We start from the raw sequence: 20958 nt of genomic DNA, 5'->3' as shown, positions 1-20958 counted from the left end.
GAGGGGTTAGATCTTGTTGCAATTATGATTGAATATTGTTCGTTCTCTATGTTAACTATTGCTGATGGGTACACGACCATAGGGAACGAGCATTGTGAGGAAAGTATGTGAGTTTGCATGCACGCCTCCTCTTTTCGGGATGGTACTGCTATGTAATCTATTCTAAGCATGTGAATCCATGAAAGATCCAATGCTGGAGAAGGGAATAGTTTCTTACCTGTAACTTCATTTCTCCAGCATTGGTATCTTTCATGGATTCACATGCGCCCGCCTGCCTCCCCTGAGCATGCAAACCGGTTCCCCCACTACTTTGGGGGCCGAAATCTGAGGGAGCGCGGGGACGGGTCCTGTATTTATATCATGGCGTCCTGACGGCGCGGGCACGCATGATACAAAACGAGGTGGATAGGACGCATAGCGTCGAAAAAGTTTTCCTACGGGAAAGGGTCTATATAATGTACCGGGGATTCCCAGCCTGACGACGGGGAATATTATAAGCATGTGAATCCATGAAAGATACCAATGCTGGAGAAATGGAGTTACAGGTAAGAAACTATTCCCTTCCTGGCCCCACTATTTCCTCCGCCCAACTTCTGGTACTGGGTAGGGCTGACCTAGCCACCGGGTCCTTTCTAGTCTGGCTGGCTATGCAACTACCTTTCTCCTTCTGGCTTTTGTCGACCTCCTGATGTTATCTCTTGCCCTTTAAGTTCATTTCCGGATTTTACATACTGCTATTCTTTAGGTATTACCACCTCCTCCTAGTCTCTTGATGTTTCAACCACCTCTTTCTTATCACCTTCACCTCCTGGCATGACCACCTTATTCCACATGCTAGGTGTTACCACAACCTCTTTCTTACCACCTTCACCTCCTGGCATTACCTCCTCTGTCATGCTAGATGTTACAACCACCTCTTTCCTAGTGACTTTACCACCTCCAGGCTACCACCGTCTCAACCTGGGGTTAATACCCCTATCTCCACTGAATCAGCTTCACGGCCTAATGATTATCTCCTCTTCATAACCATCAGTCTTCCAACCCCTCTTTCACCCTCTTGGCTCTCACAACTTCCGCCTTTTCATTGCTGCAATCACCTATCTACACACTCCTCTCTCTCTCTCTCTCTCTCTTTCACTCTCTCTCTCTCTCTCTCTCTCTCTCTCTTTCTTTAGCCTTTGCTTTCTCCACCTCACTCCAATCTCCAGCCACTGCCAAACGTAAGCATTGTGCAACCCACACTCACATTGGACTGACTGACTGGAGTCTATAATTATTAGAGTGGTTTCCCTCCGAGCACTAGGTTGGGCTTTTGGTGGCTGGCTGGACTTGTGTCCTATAAATGGGTTTGGGGCAGGATTGGTTATTGCTTCTGGGTGCACCTGGCCTCACCTAGGGCCTAAGGGACTGGACCAAGCTTTCATTTGACTTGTACGCCATTTTGGATTTAATTTCTCCCTCGCTGCAACTCTCTGCAAGTCCATGTGCTGGTGTCAAGTCTCCGATTTCCCCAGCGTGGAAATGGTGTGCTGGAAAAATGCTTGCTAACGCCTGACTGCATAGCAGATACTTGCTGGCGGCGTTTATTCTTGGCGAGGGAACACTGGAGATCATGGAGCATCTCATTGTGGCTTTCCTGAAACCCTGGTTTGTTCTGTTACAGTAACAGGACAAGTGTTACAGTGTGTGAGTGGAATTGACTCTAAATTAAAGTGAAACCTTTGTTTATTCTTTCTGGGGTTTTCTAACTGCCTCAGTTGGGTGCAGCGCCCAGAGTGGGATGGTGTGCAGACGGGAGGGTCAAGGTTCCTCTGACTGTTCTAAAGTGCTGGGATACTGGGGAGGGTTTGGGTCAACAGGATGATCCTGTACTAACACATTGGGGAAAGGAATGAGTGTCACCTGGACTACCCTAGTCCCTATGATTGCCCCCTGCCATTTCATGGTGACCAAGCGAGGGTGACCTGGGGACGAGGCCCATCATCCACCTATACGAAGTGGCCCACAGCCTCGAGAGCCACCACATTGGCTGTCCCCAGAACTAGTCAGGGAACTTCATCACAGGGCATGTGTATGTATTTCGCATGTGTGTTTTTCATGTAGACTACAGTTAAAAATTGAATACATAACTTCTCCTGTTTCTCTTCTCTGTTTGTGATCGGAATGGGTCTGTTTTTAGGAGGAGTATAAGCCTGGGAAGACCCTCTCAGAAGAAGATTTAAAGAATGCCATCAGTATCCACCACTCGTTGGCTACCAGAGCATCCGATTACAGCAAAAGGCCAAATGTCTTCTACCTCAGGACAGCAGACTGGCGAGTCTTTCTCTTTCAAGCTCAGTAAGTATTACCCTTTGGAGTGCATAACACCAAACTAACCAACAAACCACAGAACATGATTGGCTTAACAGCTGCTTTAGAGCTGTTGTCACAATCCTTAGTATGCTGTCAACTGTGTTGTTGTTTTTTTTCTAAAGAATTTATTTTTTGTCATGCCTAGAACATGACTGTGATATTGTGGATGCGATATAAGTTACCTTAAGTCTTGGAAATTGTTTCGTAGGTTTGATTTAAGAATAGCAGTATTTTTTGCCACTCTTCCTCTATGTTTTTGACAGTGGTGTGCTTATCTCAGATCCTGGCATGTGTAGAACGGTGTGCGATGGGCATATTGTCAACTCTTGAAATGTGGTTGTGGATATGGAGAATGGTTTGCAGTATTTAGAATCTTCATCTGATTCCTTGTTTCGTTACCATCTTGAAAGGCTGCATACACTGGTCTATTTATTATTGATGTTGTTACCTTGAGAATAGTATGTAGGGTCAGACTGGGAGAATAAAATGTACTCAAGGTACGATAAAAGAAAAAAGGTGTCCACCATTTGTGTCGCACAATCTGTGACTTTTCGTGTCAAACTATTTGAGTAGCCCTGCCCCAGAAAAAATAGTGCGCTACAAAGCGCGTAGTTGGAACCATTATCACTGACCCAATGTTCTTAAAATGCACCGAGTAATCAAACTGACCCACTGTGCTGTGGGACCGCCTATTTGTCCTTTGCCCTTTGGGCAAGTTTGAGCTGGTTTGTATGTATCTGGGTGAGCAATGTCAAACCCTGCTCTTGTTTTCCCCAGACCTACAGAGCAAATTCTACAAAAATATGACATCTTTACAAGTACCACCTACAGCCTGGTTGCTAACTTGAACTTTTGCCAAAGTGCTTTGCTTGGTCTCTTTTAACGTGTTTTTATATACTTTGTATTAGCGCAGTAAAGCAGTCAATGGAAGGGTCATTAAATGTACAACTATATTATGTCTACCTGGCTGCCTGTTTTTTTAACATCTGCCACCATGGCTCAATTTCCTTAAGCTCACCAAGAAATTGATCCATCAGCTACTGCATGTGTCTACTGTGGGCTAGATATGCATGCTAATTAAAGTATTTAGTGACATACTTGCATGCTCTTTCTGACTGCGTTCTAGATGGTGTCTTTTATGGGTAGAGTATAAACTATGCACTCTACCTAAAAACGCAAACCTAGAGAATGTCGGCAGAAAGAAACTACAAATAGACTGCTATAATAACTGTTATGGTTTAATGTTTTGTGGGCTGTCTTTCCTTAATCATTGGCTTCTTTTCTGCTTATATATATATATATATATATATTCAGATCCCCCAGGACACACTCTGGAGTGTAGCCCAGCCATATATATATATATATATATATATATATATTTCTGATGCTTGTTAATCTGCTTAGAATCACATGCTGTGCATAGGTCCGACATCCAGTGGTCACTGCGGAGTATTGCATTTTGTTTTTCGTAGTCGAAAAGGGACGTCGACAGGGCGTGTCTGAAATGCTATCCCTATAGTGACGTGTGTTGTACCCACAATCCCTCACGCGTCGAGGTCCCTCAGATTGTTTTTTTCCGCCCAGCTACTGGTCGCCTTTACGCGGAGCTCCTTGAGAGACATTGCAGATTCCATCTCCTCGACCTTTGGTCGTTTTTTCCTGTTTAAAGATTTAATATATCGATCCCTCCCTCGACGCAGTTGTGAAGCTGTCTCCGCCGAGCAAGATCTTCGACGGAGGGGACGAGCGGAGGAGATCCTTCGGCGTTGCCGAACACGTGGCCTGGCCTCGCAGGCCAAATACAGTAGGGAGAGTGGGGTCGTGGGACATCTCTGATTCTTTTTCTGAGAATGCCTTTCCTTTTCCCCTTCCTTTCCCTTGGGGTAGTTATCACGGTTTATTGCCTCGGCTATGGAGAGGACACCCTTTAGGTTTTGCCCACTTTGTAAGGGCAAGTTTACTTGGAAGGACAAGCATTCACGGTGTAACCGCTGCTTGCCCCTCGATCACAAAGAGGAGGGTTTCTCGGCTTGTCGGCTTCTAAAGCCAAAGACTCTAAAAGACCGTAGGGTCAAGAGGTGGGCGGCCTACGCTATGTCGAAGGCCGGGTCTTCACCCGCCGCTGCTACCACCGACAGTGACGAGGAACGTGATAACACGACCTCCGCTACGGAAGTCGTACACCCCTCTAAAGAGCGCTCGCGCTCTTCGTCGTCTGTCCCCGGCCCCGACGGGCTCGGCTCACGCCCTGCTTATGGGGATGAACACCCCGGCGACACTGACGCACACGATACAACACATAAACACACAACCCATAGCTCTTCTTCGTCGAAGACGAAGAAAGCATCAGCGCCCAAGGAGACGCAGGTTACACCGGCGGCCTCCTCGGACCGTTCGGGTTCGAAGCCCCTCTCGCAGCCGCGACCAGCGACTGGGCTTTCGGCAAATAAGGGCGCCGCCCCCAAACCATCGGCCGGCGCGCACCAGCAGAGAGCGCACGCCGCCGTAGAACGTTCGACACCCGTAACGTCGAAACCACAGCCCTCCGCTGACAAACGAGTCACAGAGAGCTTGGCGAGGATCGTTGTAGCCGACGCCCAGAAGCGTACGCCGAAAGACACGTCGAGCGCTATGCAAAGGTCGAAAGACACGCCGAAAAAGCCCGAAGAAAAACAGGGACTACCCCCTTCAGTCGGGGGGACCCCCAGCACACCGGAAGGCTTTTCGGAAGGCGACGGGACACTTTCCTCGACGTTGTGGGAGAGGTTGAGCCGTTTTCAGCAAGATAACACTAATTTTCCCCCGCTAGACCGCTCAGGGGTACCCCATGAAACCATGGAAAGGCTCCATCTCTGCATGGAGAGAATGGAGAGGTTTATGAACACCCAGAACCCTCCCACTCCCAAGAGAACAAGAGAAGGGCCTCAGGAGGACCCCAGGGCCGAATACCCGAGGCAGGACACAGCCTTAGACTTCCATAATGTGTATGACCTCACTGGTGAGGAACAATACTTAGAAGAGGAGGATGATTTTGTGGACAATGAAGAAGGACAGAACCAAGAGGAAGGTCTGGAAGACAGCCCAGACATGGTAGGAGAAGGCTTCGGAGAAAATCCAGAAGAAGGACCTTCTCATCCCTGGCAATCCCCATCAGTATATTCGGACACTGATGTCCTGAACCTAAATCCTCCTGACAATTCACCTGTTAGAAACACGTCTCCCATTGACGATCAGCCCACATTCAATGCCCTGTTGCGCAGAGCAGCAGCACATTTCGAACTGGACACTGGGGAGATCTCTCCGGAAATAGACTTTGTGGAAAGAGTAATTAAGGAGAAACCCCCAGTCAGCCAGACCATTCCCCTCCTCGCTTCAGTGAAGAGAAGAATCATCCCTTCGCTATCCACACCCGCACTAATCAGAGGAGTTAATCCAAGGATTGAAAAACTTTTCACTCCTTCACCCTCAGACCCGCTGTACATCAGGGGACATTCCATTCCGGATTCCCTTGTAGTAACTAATACAAGGAAGAGGGCAGGGGTGCCGCTGTCCACCAGTGAGGCACCACCTGACAAGGAGGGCAAGAGGTTATATGCCCTTGCTAAAAGAGTCACATCCTCGGCTGCCTTTTCGGCAAGAATTGCGAACAACAATTCTTTGCTAGCTAGCTACGCGGACGCGCAGTGGGCCTAACTGCACAAGGACGCCGAAGAAGCACCGGAACCACTACGTACACGCCTGCTATCAACTATTGGCGAAGGAACCCAGGTCAACCAGAGTATTGTAAAGGATGCTGCTGAGACAGCGGGACGTTCCCTGGTTCAGGGAATACTCCTAAAACGCCATGTATGGCTGCGCAACTCAGGGTTCAAACCGGAGACACAGGCGTCTTTAATAAATAAACCTGTTGAAGACTCAAACCTCTTCGGGAAAGCGGTGGATGAGGCTCTGGAAATGGCTAAAAAAGAGTTCGATACTATCAAAACTCTTGACCAGATCTCTAAGCCCACTACCAGACGCGGCTATGGCAACAAACGCTTTTTTCGTGGCCAACGCCAACAGCAGAATCAGCAGCAACAGTACCCTGCCACCAGTTACCAGACCAATAGTGGGCAGTACAGCCAAAGAGGCCAGCGCAGGGGCAAAGGGAGAGGTCGGGGGTCCACCCCCAGAGGCTCCCAAGCCCCCAACTACACCAAGTGACGCGAAGATTCGTGTCCCCTCCCATGCAACACCGGTCGGGGGCCGGATAACATCCTTTCTTCCAGCATGGGAGGGAATAACGTCAGACCGCTGGGTACTTTCCACCGTAGCCCACGGATACTGCATCGAATTCAACAGTTCCCCAACATAAAGACCCCCGAGGGGACGACGCATGACACCGGAACACCTTGCCATCCTTCTCCAAGAAGTACAACAACTGCTGGAAAAAGGAGCCATAGAGGTCGTGCCTCTATCTCAGGTAACGGAAGGTATTTATTCAGTGTACTTCCTTGTACCCAAAAAGGATCTAACCATGCGCACTGTATTAGATCTGCGCCCAGCGAACAAGTTTATCAAACCCCAGAAGTTTCGTATGGTGACCTTACAGGAAGTGATCCCACTGCTATCACAGGGAGATTACATGACAACATTGGACATGAAAGATGCATACTTTCATATCTTAATGTTGCCAGCGCACAGAAGATACCTCAGGTTTATGATAGAGGGCAAACACTACCAGTTCAGAGTGCTACCCTTCGGCATAGCATCAGCACCAAGGGTATTCACGAAGGTACTGGCAGTGGCAGCGGCCCACCTGCGCAGGTTGTCCATCCCAGTTTACCCTTACCTCGACGACTGGCTCATAACAGGGGATTCTTACGAAACATGCTTCTCCAATACCCAAAAGACTGTAGACCTTTTGTTCCAGTTGGGCTTCTCCATCAACGAAAAGAAGTCCAGCCTAGACCCCAGCCAAATCAAACAATTCCTAGGGGCTCTAATTCAAACAAAGGACGGCCTCGTCTTCCCCTCCAACGAGAGGGTCCAAAACATGCTGTTTCAGATCCCTCAATATGTGACCGGTCGAGAGGTGACGGTACGCAAAGCAATGCGCTTGCTAGACATGATGGCGTCGTGTATTTATTTGGTACCTCACGCGCGCCTGCGCATGTGCCCTATGCAAGAGTGGCTCAACAGCCAGTGGTGTCAGGCCAGCGGATTATGGGATGATCCAGTGGTGGTCTCGCAGGCCTTGGTTCTCTCGCTAAGATGGTGGACAAAAAAAAACCTGGAAAAAGGGAAACCCTTTGCCACACCCGCGGCGGAAGCCACTCTAACCACAGACGCATCCCTAACAGGATGGGGGGCTCACCTATCCCATCAGACTGCTCACGGAGTGTGGACTCCGAACGATGCATCCAAACACATAAATTTACTGGAGCTACTAGCTGTGTTCAAGGCGCTAAAAGCCTTCCAGGAACACCTACAAGGCAAAACTGTGTTGGTCCTTACAGACAGCACCACAGCCATGTACTACATCAACAAGCAGGGGGGCACCCACTCTCCAGGACTGTCCAAACTGGCCCAAAATATATGGAAGTGGGCTCTCAAACAAAACATGTTCCTACTGTCAGAACATGTACCAGGGGAACTCAATCTGCTGGCAGACAAACTCAGCAGAGATTTCCCCCTGCCCGAAGAGTATGAATGGCGACTGCACGAAGACATCGTCTTCGACGTCTTCACACAATGGGGATTCCCAGAAATAGACCTATTCGCAACCCTGGAGAACTCACAATGCCTAAGTTACGCCTCCAGGTACCCCCAGAACCAATCCAAGGGGAACGGTCTGTCGATGCAATGGTCAGGGAAATTTGTTTACGCTTTTCCCCCGACTCCCCTTCTCAACAAGGTGGTGCACAAGATGCACCAGGAACAAGTAACCATGATACTGGTGGCCCCAATGTGGGCCCGACAGCCATTGTTCGCTCACTTGATGGAGATGTCTCTATCTCCCCCAGTGAAACTCCCCTGCCCGTACAACATGCTGTCACAAGACAAGGGCAGGACTCTGCATCCATGCCCCCAGAACATGAACTTAGCAGCTTGGCTCCTGAGATCATAGAATTCGGACATCTACTGCTCCCGCAGAGATGTATGGACATTCTCAGGGAAGCCAGAAAACCTAACACTCGCCACTGCTACTCTAGCAAGTGGAGGAGATTTGTCATCTGGTGCAGAGGGGAAGGCATCAACCCAATTGACTGCTCTCCCACACATATTGTTCTATACCTGACCCACTTGTTGGATTCAGGTCTAGTGTTCAATTCCATTAAAGTCCACCTAGCGGCACTTTCTGCATACACCACTTCCCAACTCAAGGTGTCGTGCTGGAAGATCCCTGTTATAAAGGCCTTCATGGAGGGAATAAAGAGAATACACCCCCCGATAGCTGACCCAGCTCCCGGATGGGACCTTAACGTGGTACTTACCAGACTCATGGGCTCACCTTTCGAACCCATGCACAAAGCATCTCTTAAAGACCTCACTCTTAAGACTGCTTTTTTAATAGCTATCACCTCCATCAGGAGGGTAAGTGAACTACAGGCTCTTTCTGTTCTAGACCCCTTCGTTACAGTTCACAGAGATAAGGTGGTTCTACGCACGCACCCAAGGTTTGCTCCGAAGTTCATATCGAAATTCCACGTAAACCAGTCTATAGAACTGCCAACGTTGTTTCAAAATCCTTCCAACTTGGGAGAAAAAACTCTGCACACACTAGATGTGCGCAGAGCGGTCATGTTCTACATGGAAAGAACCAGACCACTGAGGAAGACTAATCAGTTCTTCGTCTCGGTGGCAGCAGGAAGAGAAGGGGATGCAGTTTCAAAGTCCACTATTTCTAGATGGATTGTTCAATGCATCACTCTGTGCTATACTCTTGCTAAGAGAGAACTGCCCTTTAAGTCTAGAGCACACTCTACTCGAGGCACGGGGGCGTCCATAGCATTCATTGCAAATGTTCCCCTTGAGTCCATCTGCAAAGCGGCTACCTGGAGTTCTGTGCACACCTTTACAAAACACTACTGTCTAGATGCACACTCGAGATCTGACTCCCAGGTGGGTCAGGCAGTACTAAGACATCTTTTCTCTACTGTTCCTTCTCATAACCCACCGCCAACTCCGGGGACTGCTCGCTAGTCTATGCACAGCATGTGATTCTAAGCAGATTAACAAGCATCAGAAGACAATGCATTACTTACCGTAAAAGCATTTCTGATGATTGTATCTGCTTAGATTCACATGCGCCCACCCTTCCTCCCCGCTCGGATGGAAGGAACATAGACTTCCTTTTATATCTCTCTTTTCTGTACTCACTCACGTCTAGAAGGCTCCCTCAGGGCAGAAAAATACAAACAGAGGGACCTCGACGCGTGAGGGATTGTGGGTACAACACACGTCACTATAGGGATAGTATTTCAGACACGCCCTGTCGACGTCCCTTTTCGACTACGAAAAACAAAATGCAATACTCCGCAGTGACCACTGGATGTCGGACCTATGCACAGCATGTGAATCTAAGCAGATACAATCATCAGAAATGCTTTTACGGTAAGTAATGCATTGTCATATTGAAAAACAGCAATGCACCTAAGTACAAAGAAACGGAATGCACTCCAGAGAGCAGCAACCCGCCGAAATAGGCAGGCTGCAAGGAAAAACACCGTCAAGGTTCACCAATCATAAAATGTAATCTTTATTGGTGCAATGGAACAAAAGAGAGTGCTCAAAAAGTGACGCGCTTCGCTGCTGTCGAGATGCTTGATCACAATAAGGAGTGCTTGAAACAGGAAGGTATTTAAAACTACGGTGGCTATTCTGTATATATATATATAAAGTCTGAACGCAACGTACACAAGCATTAGGGACTTGCACTCCCATGGCTCCACATCAATTGCACACAAAGAACGTGCTACAGACTGCTTCTTACGATGCAAGACAAAATTCCAGATTTATTAAAGGCATCACAGGAGAACAGAAAAGAAAGTGAGGAATGATGCGTTTCGCAACCTCCTGGTTGCTTGTTCACGTTGCAAATGCATTCAACCACTGCAGATATGCATAAAGTAACAGGAACCCGGTCCTTTGGCAGCACACAGTCTTTTATTGTTGGGTCCCACAGCAGGGACAAAGAAATCTCTATATATAGACAATGGCCCTCATTACGAGTTCGGCGGTAACCATGCCGCTATTGGCGGCATGGCTGCCGCCGAAATCGCGTCGGGGTCCGGGTCCTCGGAATGAGGACTTACCGGGCCATTCCAAGTTCGGAAGGCCCGGTAATTCCTCCCTCCAACGACCCGGACACGGTCCCTCCCCATTCCCATTCAGCCCACATAGGGCTGAATGGGAATGGGAGAGGGAGCAAACAACGGGCCATTACGAGATGGCCCGTTGTTTGCTCCCTCTTCGCCTCGCGGGACCCGGTAAGCACGCCTGGTTTTCCCAGGCGTGCTTACCGGGTCCCGCGAGGGGAACTCGTAGTGCAGCGGTACGGAGTGAACGGCGCCGGCACCTTTTACGGCGCCGTTCACTCCATACCGCCAGGGTTGTAATGAGGCCCAATGTGTCCCCACACAGTGTTGCCCATACCTACAATCAGTGGGTGCTCTTACTATCGGTTGTGGGATAACCGATAATCTTTCAACGCTTTGTAACAACTTTTCTGTTGCATGCGAGCACACGGCAGAACAACACAAGTTAGTTACCAAAAATGAAGAGCACTCAGTCCGGTATCTCGTGCTAAAAGATTTATTTATTGTGAAAATTCAAAAATACACATAAATATAGACATTTAAAAAAAGCCAGCATGGACTTACGAACTTAAAGAAATGTCCCGTTGATGCTCCAACATACACCACGTGTTCCACCCCTAATTCAGGAGAAATTTGCAAAAGTTAGATACAGGGCGTTATTTATCTCTAAACCTTTACCAGAGTCAACATGTGATCAATCATGTGATTGTTGTTTTGACCTTACTCCCCACAGTCTGCTAAATGCAGGCGGCCATCTTAGAATGGCAAATCTTATATAGTTCAAATGCATTTACTATTACAACACAAACAAATACACAAAATATATCGTGTCTCCTGATAATGTACCCTGGTTTCTGTGATTTGTTTTTCATTGTTGTTCTAATTCCCCCCATAGCCATGTTGCCCATAAATTATGTAATAACATCCACATCAGTAAAATTCTGGGTGGCAACATCCCGGCAGCTGCATATAGTGAAGCCAAACAAAAGCGGCAGTATTTTTATTGCAAAGGACCATGCTTTTTATACGTTCCCAAAGCTTAGTTTGGACATGGCTTGTTCTAAAATCACGCCCAAGTGGGCTAATGACCTCCCCCAAACTATAAGAAATCCTTTATTAAAGGCCATTTCTTAAATTATTATATAGAGAGGTTATCCCTTTTTAAAGTGTCTTTGTGCCCTAAAGTGCTCCAACTAGTGCTAATACAGTACAAGCATTCTATTGTGTTCAGACATGGTCAAATATTTGCATAGAATCTTCAACTAGATGTATGGCTAATTCCTCTCCAGCATTATGACCTCTAGGTTTTTTGGTATCAAATGTCACTGTCAGCCTGGATTCTAGCTTGCGTAATTTTCTTTCTCTATTACCTCTTCTTTTATGGATTGGTATATGTGCTAATGCAAAAAACTGAATAAGTGAAGCATCACTCCCATGCTTCTCTGCAAAATGTACTGCTTGGGGATAATTAACATCTTTATTAATAATCGCCCGTAGTGTTTTAGAATGTGTATCGTAAGTTGGCAAATTGTTGACCCAATGTGCATCTGTTCACATGGACATACCGTCGCATATACTACAAATTTTGTAAGGCAACTGATCTTTTGTGTGATGTTCTAGTATTTTTGCAAAACAATGCCATGCCGAATTGTTCAATAGAGAACAGGGACATCTCTGTATTAATACTTAGCCCACTGGGGCTTGATTCTATGCAAATATTTGACCATGTCTGAACACAATAGAATGCGTGTAATGTATTAGCACTGGTTTTAGCACTTTAGGGCACAGAGACACTTTAAAAAGAGATAACCTCACTATATAATAATACAAAAACTGACTTTAATAAAGGATTTCTTATAGTTTGAGGCAGGTCATTAGCCAACCGGGGTGTGATTTTAGAACAAGCCATGTTCAAACTAAGCATTGGGACCATATAAAAAGCATGGTCCTTTGCAATATAACTACCGCCGCTTTTGTTTGGCTTCAGTACATAGAGCTGATTGGGACGTTGCCACGCATAATTTTACTGATGTGGATATTATTGCACAATTTATTGGCCACATGGCTATGAGGGCAAATTTTAACAACTATGAAAAACAAATCACATAAACCAGGGTACATTATCTGGAATCTCTTTAGACACAATATATTTTGTGTATTTGTTTGTGTTGTAATAGTAAATGCATTTGCAACTATATAAGATTTACCATTCTAAGATTGCCGCCTGCATTTAGCAGACATTGTGGAATAAGCTCTAAACAACAATCACATGATTGATCACATTGACTCTGGTAAAGGTGTAGAGATAAATAACGCCCTGTATCAAATATTTGCAAATTTCTCCTGGGTAAGTCCCTGAGCTACGGGCGGAACACGTGCCGTGTGTTGGAGCGTCCACAGGTCAGTTCTTTCAGTTCGTAAGTCCATGCTGGCTTTTTTTATATGGTTATATTTACGTGTATTGTTGAATTTTTACAATAAATAAATGTTTTAGCACGAGATTCCGGACCGAGTGCTCTTAATTTTTGGCAACTAACTTGTGTTGTTTTGCCGTGTACTCGCAGGCAACAGCAAAGTTGTTACAAAGTGTTGGAATATATATGGGCCTGGTTTGCGATTAAGATATTTTAAGGCCCTTATTGTGTTTGGTGAATGGCACACACTGCACCGCCAGTGACTGCCACACAACATTTTTAAAACATCCCTTGTACAAGGTGATTTTCCATTTATCGCACAATGACTTAATACCTGATAATAAAGTCGAACTTTAGGGTTCCACTGTAAGGCCCTTAAGTGCACTTTAGCAAGATCCACCAACCGAACCGCAAAGCCCTCAGCAAGCTCAGGGATTCCAAGAAAAGAAGGGGGATGTCAAAATACCAGAACTTCCCCGAGTCTGCAAAGGAAAAGCAACAGTTTAGTGTGGATAAAGCGTACCAAAAGCGGCATACAATAAAAGATCAGAATGGAATATTTAAAGGTGGAGCCAGCGATGAAAGGATACGCAGAGTCGAGAAAAACAAACCGAAACTGCCTCATCAGGAGTTGGGCAGTAGCCCTTAAATGCAGCGTTAATGCTATTACTGTCGCATTTAAGGGCTGGCCCAATCATGAGTTGGGCAGAATGTTTGGAGTTTTACCTCCAGCTTTTTGCTGGAGATAAAAATCTCCACATTTCTCTGTTCTTTGGTTCTGGAAAAATACAGTATTACTCAACACTGCATTTATAATACTGCATCCATTAATGCTTTTGTGTGCAAGTAATTATCTCCACACAAAAGCAGTTGGATTTTTCAGCTATGGGTTTTCAAACAGTGTGGAATAGTAATGAATGGGATATTTTTGAATAACACCTTCTTTAATGATATTGTGATTCTTGTGGTGATGCCTAAGTAACTTAAAGGCCAAAGATTTTCTGCCACCCACAGTTAAAAAGTTCCTCGATCAAATCCCGAAGTTTAACAATGCGCTGTATTTATTCGTTTGACACTTACATAAACAATTAATCAAAATACAATAGCTCTAATGTAAAGTACAACACTTATTTGAACACATCATGACAGTCCAATTTATAAAGGAAAATAGCAGAGAGAAGGCGGGTGAGGAGGTGAATAAAAGAATAGGGACAATGCAGATTAAAAGTAAAAATGCTCTGTTGTGAAGCAGAAAAGAAAACTGTCACCTAGTTCCCAAAAGAGGAGGGAAAAAGTCAGAGCTACATGTGAAGGAAGATACCAAGCAGCAAACAAAAGGACAAGTCAAAGGCAAAATATAGATGGCACATATCACAGCAGGCAAGCAGATTAGATGACAAACATATGGGCAGCTTGAAAAGCAGCCATGGAAACAGATCTGCAAGTCAGTAAAGGTTTTGGGAAGTAATAATATATATAGCGGCTGGAGCTTGGACCTATGAAACAGTGCCCATGTGGTGAGGACTACTTGTGTATTCAGGCCTCTTTGCCAGCTATTGCTCAGCTGCCCATAGTTTGGAACAGAAACGCTACCGCGACATAGTGCCGCTCCTCACCAAGAAACAATGGAAAGAGTACCCTAGGTGCAGCATTCATAACGTTGCTAATAGCACAACCCTCACCAGGGCACCATTCCTCAGACAGAGTCAGACATAGCATCGCCACAGAGCAGGTGAGGAGCTACAACAGAGATAGTGTGCCATGCTAGGCTAGTCAACGGCATGATATGAACTGACAAATGGAATTTTTGGTCTTCCATGATCACTGCAAGTTTATATGCCACACAGCCAATACTTAAGAGCATAGGCATAGATTCATCCTCTCGACTTGTGATATTCTGTTTTATTTTGTTCTTCTTAATGTGGTTTGCTAGGTTTTGCATCCACACTCTTTATCTCTTTTTTTCAGAAATACAGAGCAAATGCACTCATGGATTACTCGTATCAATGTAGTGGCTGCCATGTTTTCTGCTCCTCCCTTCCCTGCTGCTATTGGTTCCCACAAGAAGTTCAGTCGTCCCCTTCTTCCAAGCGCCACCACCAGGCTTTCACAGGTAAACCCTTGTATTGCCACCTCATGCTCCAATGCTCCTATTCTTGGTCAACTTATTTTTCACAAACTCCTGTTTTACGTTGTAAATACGGTTAAACCCAAGTGAACAATGATTGGTCTCCTGGGAAAACCTGAACTTCGCAACACACCATTCACCTCTTCAATTATAAACAGCTTGGTCAAGTTCCTATTTATGGGTTGGAGGGCTGCCTAAAGGTATTTGATAATACCAATATTTTTAAAAAGCTCATTGCCAGGAAGAAAGTAGAATTTTCTTTAAATTACGAGTGAGTCAAGGATATGGGTAAAAGATGTGTACACTGGTAGAGGTTTTCCAGAAAACAGTCTTTGCAAGGTAGGAAATGAGCAGTTGCCTTAAGAACAAATATTCCATCTTTCAGGAGGAGCAAATGAAGACTCATGAAACCAAATTCAAATCCATGTCATCAGATTTGGTGGAGCACCGCACATGCCCACCAGACAAGAAGCTAAAAGGAAAAGAGTCTGATGAATTTAAGCAGCGGGAGGTTTACTTGGAATTTGAGGTACATTATTTTGTGGCTTGTAATGATTTGCACCATACAAAACTACTGATAACTATTTTATTTGTTAGCATCTGCCTGCCAGTGCCATATTTACCTCAGGCATTTGTATTTCAATCACATTATTATCTTGCATGCCATTTACCCCTTAACTCTCAATAATTCCCACTTTCAGATATCTTGATCTTTTAATGCAACCCTTCCTTGTAACTTTGTTTCTCTCAGGCTACACTGACCCAGCGAACTCTTTTTCTACGTGACAAGCCCCACCTACTAATTCCCGTCAAATGCAGAGTGTGCCCCTCCTGCTAATTCCCTTGTAATGCACAGTGTGCCCCCACCTGATAATTTCCTTGACCTGCAGAATGACTGACTTCTAATAACTTGCTGTTCGGAAGAATGACTCCCACCTCTGATGTTCCCTCTTTTCCAAGGCCACTGTCAATCCTCTTACACTCCAGGATAGTCGTCACCTGTAGATTTCCCTCTTCTCAGGATGGCTCACATATGTTAATTTCCTTCTTCTTCAGGACTCCAACCTGTTAATTAATTCTCCTTTTTTCTAGAGTGAACTCCACCTACTATTGGGTGTATTTATAAAGCACACACAACCTGCGGGACACCTTAGACAGGAAGGGATTATGTCTCAAGGCATACAGGTTTCATGCATGCTGAAATCTTTACATTGAAAATGGTGGTGGTAAAGAACAGATTACCCAGGTCTGGGAGATATTGAATTCCTTCTTCTTTGAGAAGCACTCAATCTTTTAATGATTCTCTTCTTCAGGATGGAAGGCTTACGCTTTAGTTCGCTACTTCACCAAAGTAAAGCTGCCTGCAAATGTCCTTCTTCGCTTTGTTGTACTTCACCTTTTGGTTGCCATCTTGTACCATGTGACAGATTCTACCTACCTATTTATACTCTTCTTCAATCTGACTTCAACCTGTTACATTTCTTCTTCAAGGTGTGGAATCCTCTTGGTAACACTAATTTTTGTAAATGTATGTGTTTATGTAAATAAATGGTGACACAAAAATACAATACACATTTTCAAACTTTCCAACATATTGAGGCTAAGAAAAATGTGTGAAGGGAGAGAAAAAAGAGAGTGCTCAAAAAGTGATGCGTTTCGCCGCAGGAGGAGTAGATCCGGCAGTAAAACGTAATGTCATGCTATTTAAATATCCATGATGATAACGAAATAAGCATACATTTCATTAAAAATTGACCAAATATCCTCAATTTGCCTTTTTCATTTTCTCTGAACAGTTTTGTTCTTTCATGTCTTTCATGTCTTGACAAAATGACTATACCGAACCTTGTGTTTTTATAATTAGTTTGATTTTGTACGTTCACTGCAAGTTATTTTTTGGAAACTATAAGTGGCATAAAAATCGATAAAGACTGGTGTAGTGTAAAATTAACATTGTTGGCAGTATAAATCATTATTATTGTATTGCACTAGTGCATAGCATAGTTAATGTTAAGAAGAATTATCTAAGGAGTTCCAGAAAAAACATTTCTCAATAATTTGTTTATGCTTTTATAGAAATTCTGGAAAAATGCCTTAATAAGGTTTTGAGGAAACTCCGCCTACATGGAACATTTCTGAATTTTTCATGGATACCTTCATATTTTAAAAGAAATAGAGAAAACAAAAAAATGTCGGCCCACATATCTCAAAATTGGCCAGTTATTTCGAAACCTTTGCCATGCACCTACGTCACATCAGGATTTGGTGTCCTCAAAAAGAATTTTGAATCCAGTGGGCCAATTCTGATATATTTAACTTTTAAGATGTATCTGTACACTATGCATTGATACAATGAATGTGCATCTTCTATACGAACTGTTCACATATGCGTAAGAGATGTGCACTGCATTCAGGTACACTGCATATAAAAATTCACATCAAAGTCTGGACTGACTTTGATGTGAGTTTTATATGTATTTGAGATGTTTAGGAGCAGTACATTTCAAAGATATATGAAATGCAATACTCCTCCATGCCTCCTATGTTTATAAAAACTCACATCAAAGTTAGGCCTCACTTGAATGTGAGTTGTCATATGTGTTGGAGGCGTATAGGGCATGTCTATTTCATATGACTTTACGCCAAACAGTCATATGCAATTTATATGCCATATACTCGTCTGCCAGATACTTACACACCAAACACTAATACGCCTTACACCACACACTCTTATGTCACACATTCTTATGGCACAAGCTCCTACGCCACGTGCTCTTGTGACACATGCTGTTAGAGCACACTCTCCTATGCCATGTGCCCCTATTATACACACACTAATGCCATGCGACGCACCTAGAAAAGATGAACGAGGTGAAAGAATAATCTCTAAGAGCTAAAGTAAAGGTGGTAAAGATGAGCACCATTTCGGGCTCGAGATGAAGATGCTCATGCTACAGAAACGTTGAAGAATATGTAAAACAGTTTACACTTGTACAGATGCAGTAAGGCAAGTAGGGAAAAGTAATCATAAGGCTGGCTACGTAGTGAATAGGTTTGCAGTGATGCGCCAATGTATACACATAGGAATGTACAGAACTTGGATATTCCACGATACACTTTAGCAAGGCTTGAAAACCCCATGATTGGAAGGGATTTCAGTGTGTGGCGCAGCTGGAAATTACTGATGGAAAGGCGGATTTCGAGAAAGGCTTGGCTGGCCCAGCACCATGAAGACAAGGCCACAGTGAGGTGGGTGCCTGTCAAAAAGGCTAAAATGAACGTGAGAAAAGAACAAACTACTGTTTGAAGCAGAATGAAAAAACACTGAAGGTGTCAAGAGTTCATCATTTAATAGAATTAAATGCAGAACAGGCTTAAAAGAGTGGTCTCTAGTCACATGGGTAAGATGAAAATAGCTTGGGTCAAGCTACACCGAAGACAGAACAATGCCACACTCCTTTTATTTCTCAGGCGCAAGCAGCTTCTGCCAGGCCAAGTTCAAAGCCTTGATTGACTGGCAGACTGTAGGAGTGATGAAAGATGTTGGGCTAATTGGTGGGGAGGCAAGACCACCCCAAACCTCCATGCACCTGGAATGGTAGCCTGCGTGCTGCTAGCGCATAGAATATTCCAGAGGGTATAAGAGTGCCAAACCAGTCATAGAGGGCCACATAATAAAGAGCCCTATAGTTTGTGTAACCAATTAATCGTTGTGTATTTAGTGACGATGATGATGACCATTTATTTGGGATGAGCTTAGTTGTCCACCTCACTTAAGATACCTAATCATAACCTCCGGCTATATAGAACATATACTTAGATGTTCCCTGAAAGCAAACCACCGTTACTCATATGTTTTTGTAGTTTGCCACGTAGTATGATGTCAGCAATGGCGAGTTTTGGTTATAAAAGAACAGTTTTTTCTGAAATGTGTTGAGATCGTGCTGTGTGACGTCGGATGATGTCCGTCATACTCCCTGTTTTAGATAATTGATAATAAAACAGCGCAGTTTTGCCAACTTCCTGAGTCATTTTGATTATTGATGTTTGAGTAACTTCTGCATCCCCATCCACCTCTAAGTATTGCTACCTCGCCTTAAAGGACTCTAGGTCTATGAGTTCAATACACATCCAAAACAGGGACAGCATGAACATTAGGCATTTCGAATGGATTGTGTCCTCCCACGTATTCCTCATCTTTGATATCCGTATCTTCAGCTTTGCTGCTTCGGAAAAGAAATTTCCACACCAGAGGGCGCTGTGCTCCATGTCGTGGCATCGATGTCCCTCGAGGGCTGCCGTCGGGTGTTGACGTCACCAGTAGTACAAATAGCTTGAGCCGTGCCCGTTGGCTTCAGTTCCGGTTTTCCGACAGCTTTGCTTCGACTGTTGAACAGCGCGCTTCAATTTCGTCAAGAAATATCTTAATCTTCCAACCCTTCAACCCCAAAGTCTGGTTTTAAGAAATGCAATGACTGCGGGGCGAAGATGTCTATTACCGATCCCCACCGGGTTTGCCTGTGGTGCCTGGGTTCCGAACACCAGACCGATGAATGCGGGTCCTGTCAGGCCATGACAGGAAAAGCTCTCAGGGAGCGCTGAGGTAAACTGACGGTGGCCAGGGTGGCTTTGAAGTCATCTTCGAAAGAGGGATAAAAAGTCTGGGGAGTCTCATCCCGGAAGTCGAAGAAGTCGCGGTGGAGGAGTCGTTACGAGACAATCTTCGTCTTCTTCGTTGAAGAAGGCAAAGAAGAGACTCCATAGGTCTCCCTCTTCTTCTTCGTCTGATTCCTCTACTGAGGTTATCAGGTGCCCTACCAAAAAGGATTCCCCTAGTAAATGGGATGATTTCAGAAATTAAATGTTGCGTACATTCGAGAATGCAGCCTCGACCCCCTCGATGGAAACAGGCAAAGGCCATGCCCCAGTAGCTCCTTCGGACGACTTAGGAAGGTCAAAGACTACCATGGCAAAGCAGAGTGTCAAACAGGCGAGTTGCTCTCGGTCCGACAAGAAATCGTCGAGGGTATCGTCTCGAGAACATAGTCCTTCTCCGATACCTTAGAAAAGGGGCAAATCGTCGACGGAGTCAAGCCTGTCGAAGGTCTCACCGACTCCATTGTTGAAGGCGCCATCGATGCCATTGCCGAAGTCAGTGTCAATGCCATTAGCATCATTGACGCCATTGTAGAAACCACTGTCGATGCCTTTGACGGTCACCTCGACCATTTCGAAGCCTCTACCTAGTCTGGAGAAGGTTTTTAAACCTACGCCGAAAAAATACTTTTTCAAGTCTATGGCCTCAATTTATGAGGAAGAGCAAGCCTCTGAAGAGGATTCTCCCCACTTTGGGTTGCCTTATGGCACGCAAAATGCTCCAGAGGAGCTTAATAATCAGGATTCCAAGATAGCTGATCTTCATGATTGCCTCCAGTTGGCTAGTGGTGTAGACACTTCGCTGGATGGAGCTGGAATTCGTCAAACCTGATCCAGCTGAACATGTGTATTCTACATACAGGTCCCTCATGAATAGGGTCATTGAGTACATGGGCTGGAGCAGGAATTCTCCTACCTATGAGCAAGACGATGTGACGGATATCCTGAGTCAAGGACCTCAGAAGGACCCAGTATTACCTTTTCATGCAGCCCTTCAGAGGAAGGTCATGGCAAACTGGGAAACTCCAAAATCTGGACCTGCTGTAAACAGGAACTTTGCCAGAAAATATAGGCCTTCTAGTATTGATCCGGACTATTTGACCAAGTA

The 20958-nt window shown here is 45.1% G+C and overlaps 1 protein-coding gene across 4 annotated transcripts in view; it reads left to right on the top strand.

Moving 5' to 3' along the window:
- Positions 1-20958, top strand: part of PSD (pleckstrin and Sec7 domain containing) — a 1402592-nt gene that overhangs the window by 1280741 nt on the left and 100893 nt on the right. For all 4 annotated transcript variants that reach the window (XM_069610471.1, XM_069610469.1, XM_069610470.1 and 1 more), the window contains exons 14-16: positions 2180-2337; positions 15035-15179; positions 15580-15723. In XM_069610471.1, coding sequence (XP_069466572.1) covers positions 2180-2337; positions 15035-15179; positions 15580-15723 — 447 coding nt within the window. The remainder of the gene's footprint in view (positions 1-2179; positions 2338-15034; positions 15180-15579; positions 15724-20958) is intronic.

This window comes from Ambystoma mexicanum, chromosome 8 (assembly GCF_040938575.1).
Source record: "Ambystoma mexicanum isolate Mex_15411 chromosome 8, UKY_AmexF1_1, whole genome shotgun sequence".
NCBI classification, from domain to species: Eukaryota; Metazoa; Chordata; class Amphibia; order Caudata; family Ambystomatidae; genus Ambystoma; species Ambystoma mexicanum.
Note: the sequence above shows the minus strand (reverse complement) of the source record. Positions and strands in the feature narration are given on the sequence as shown.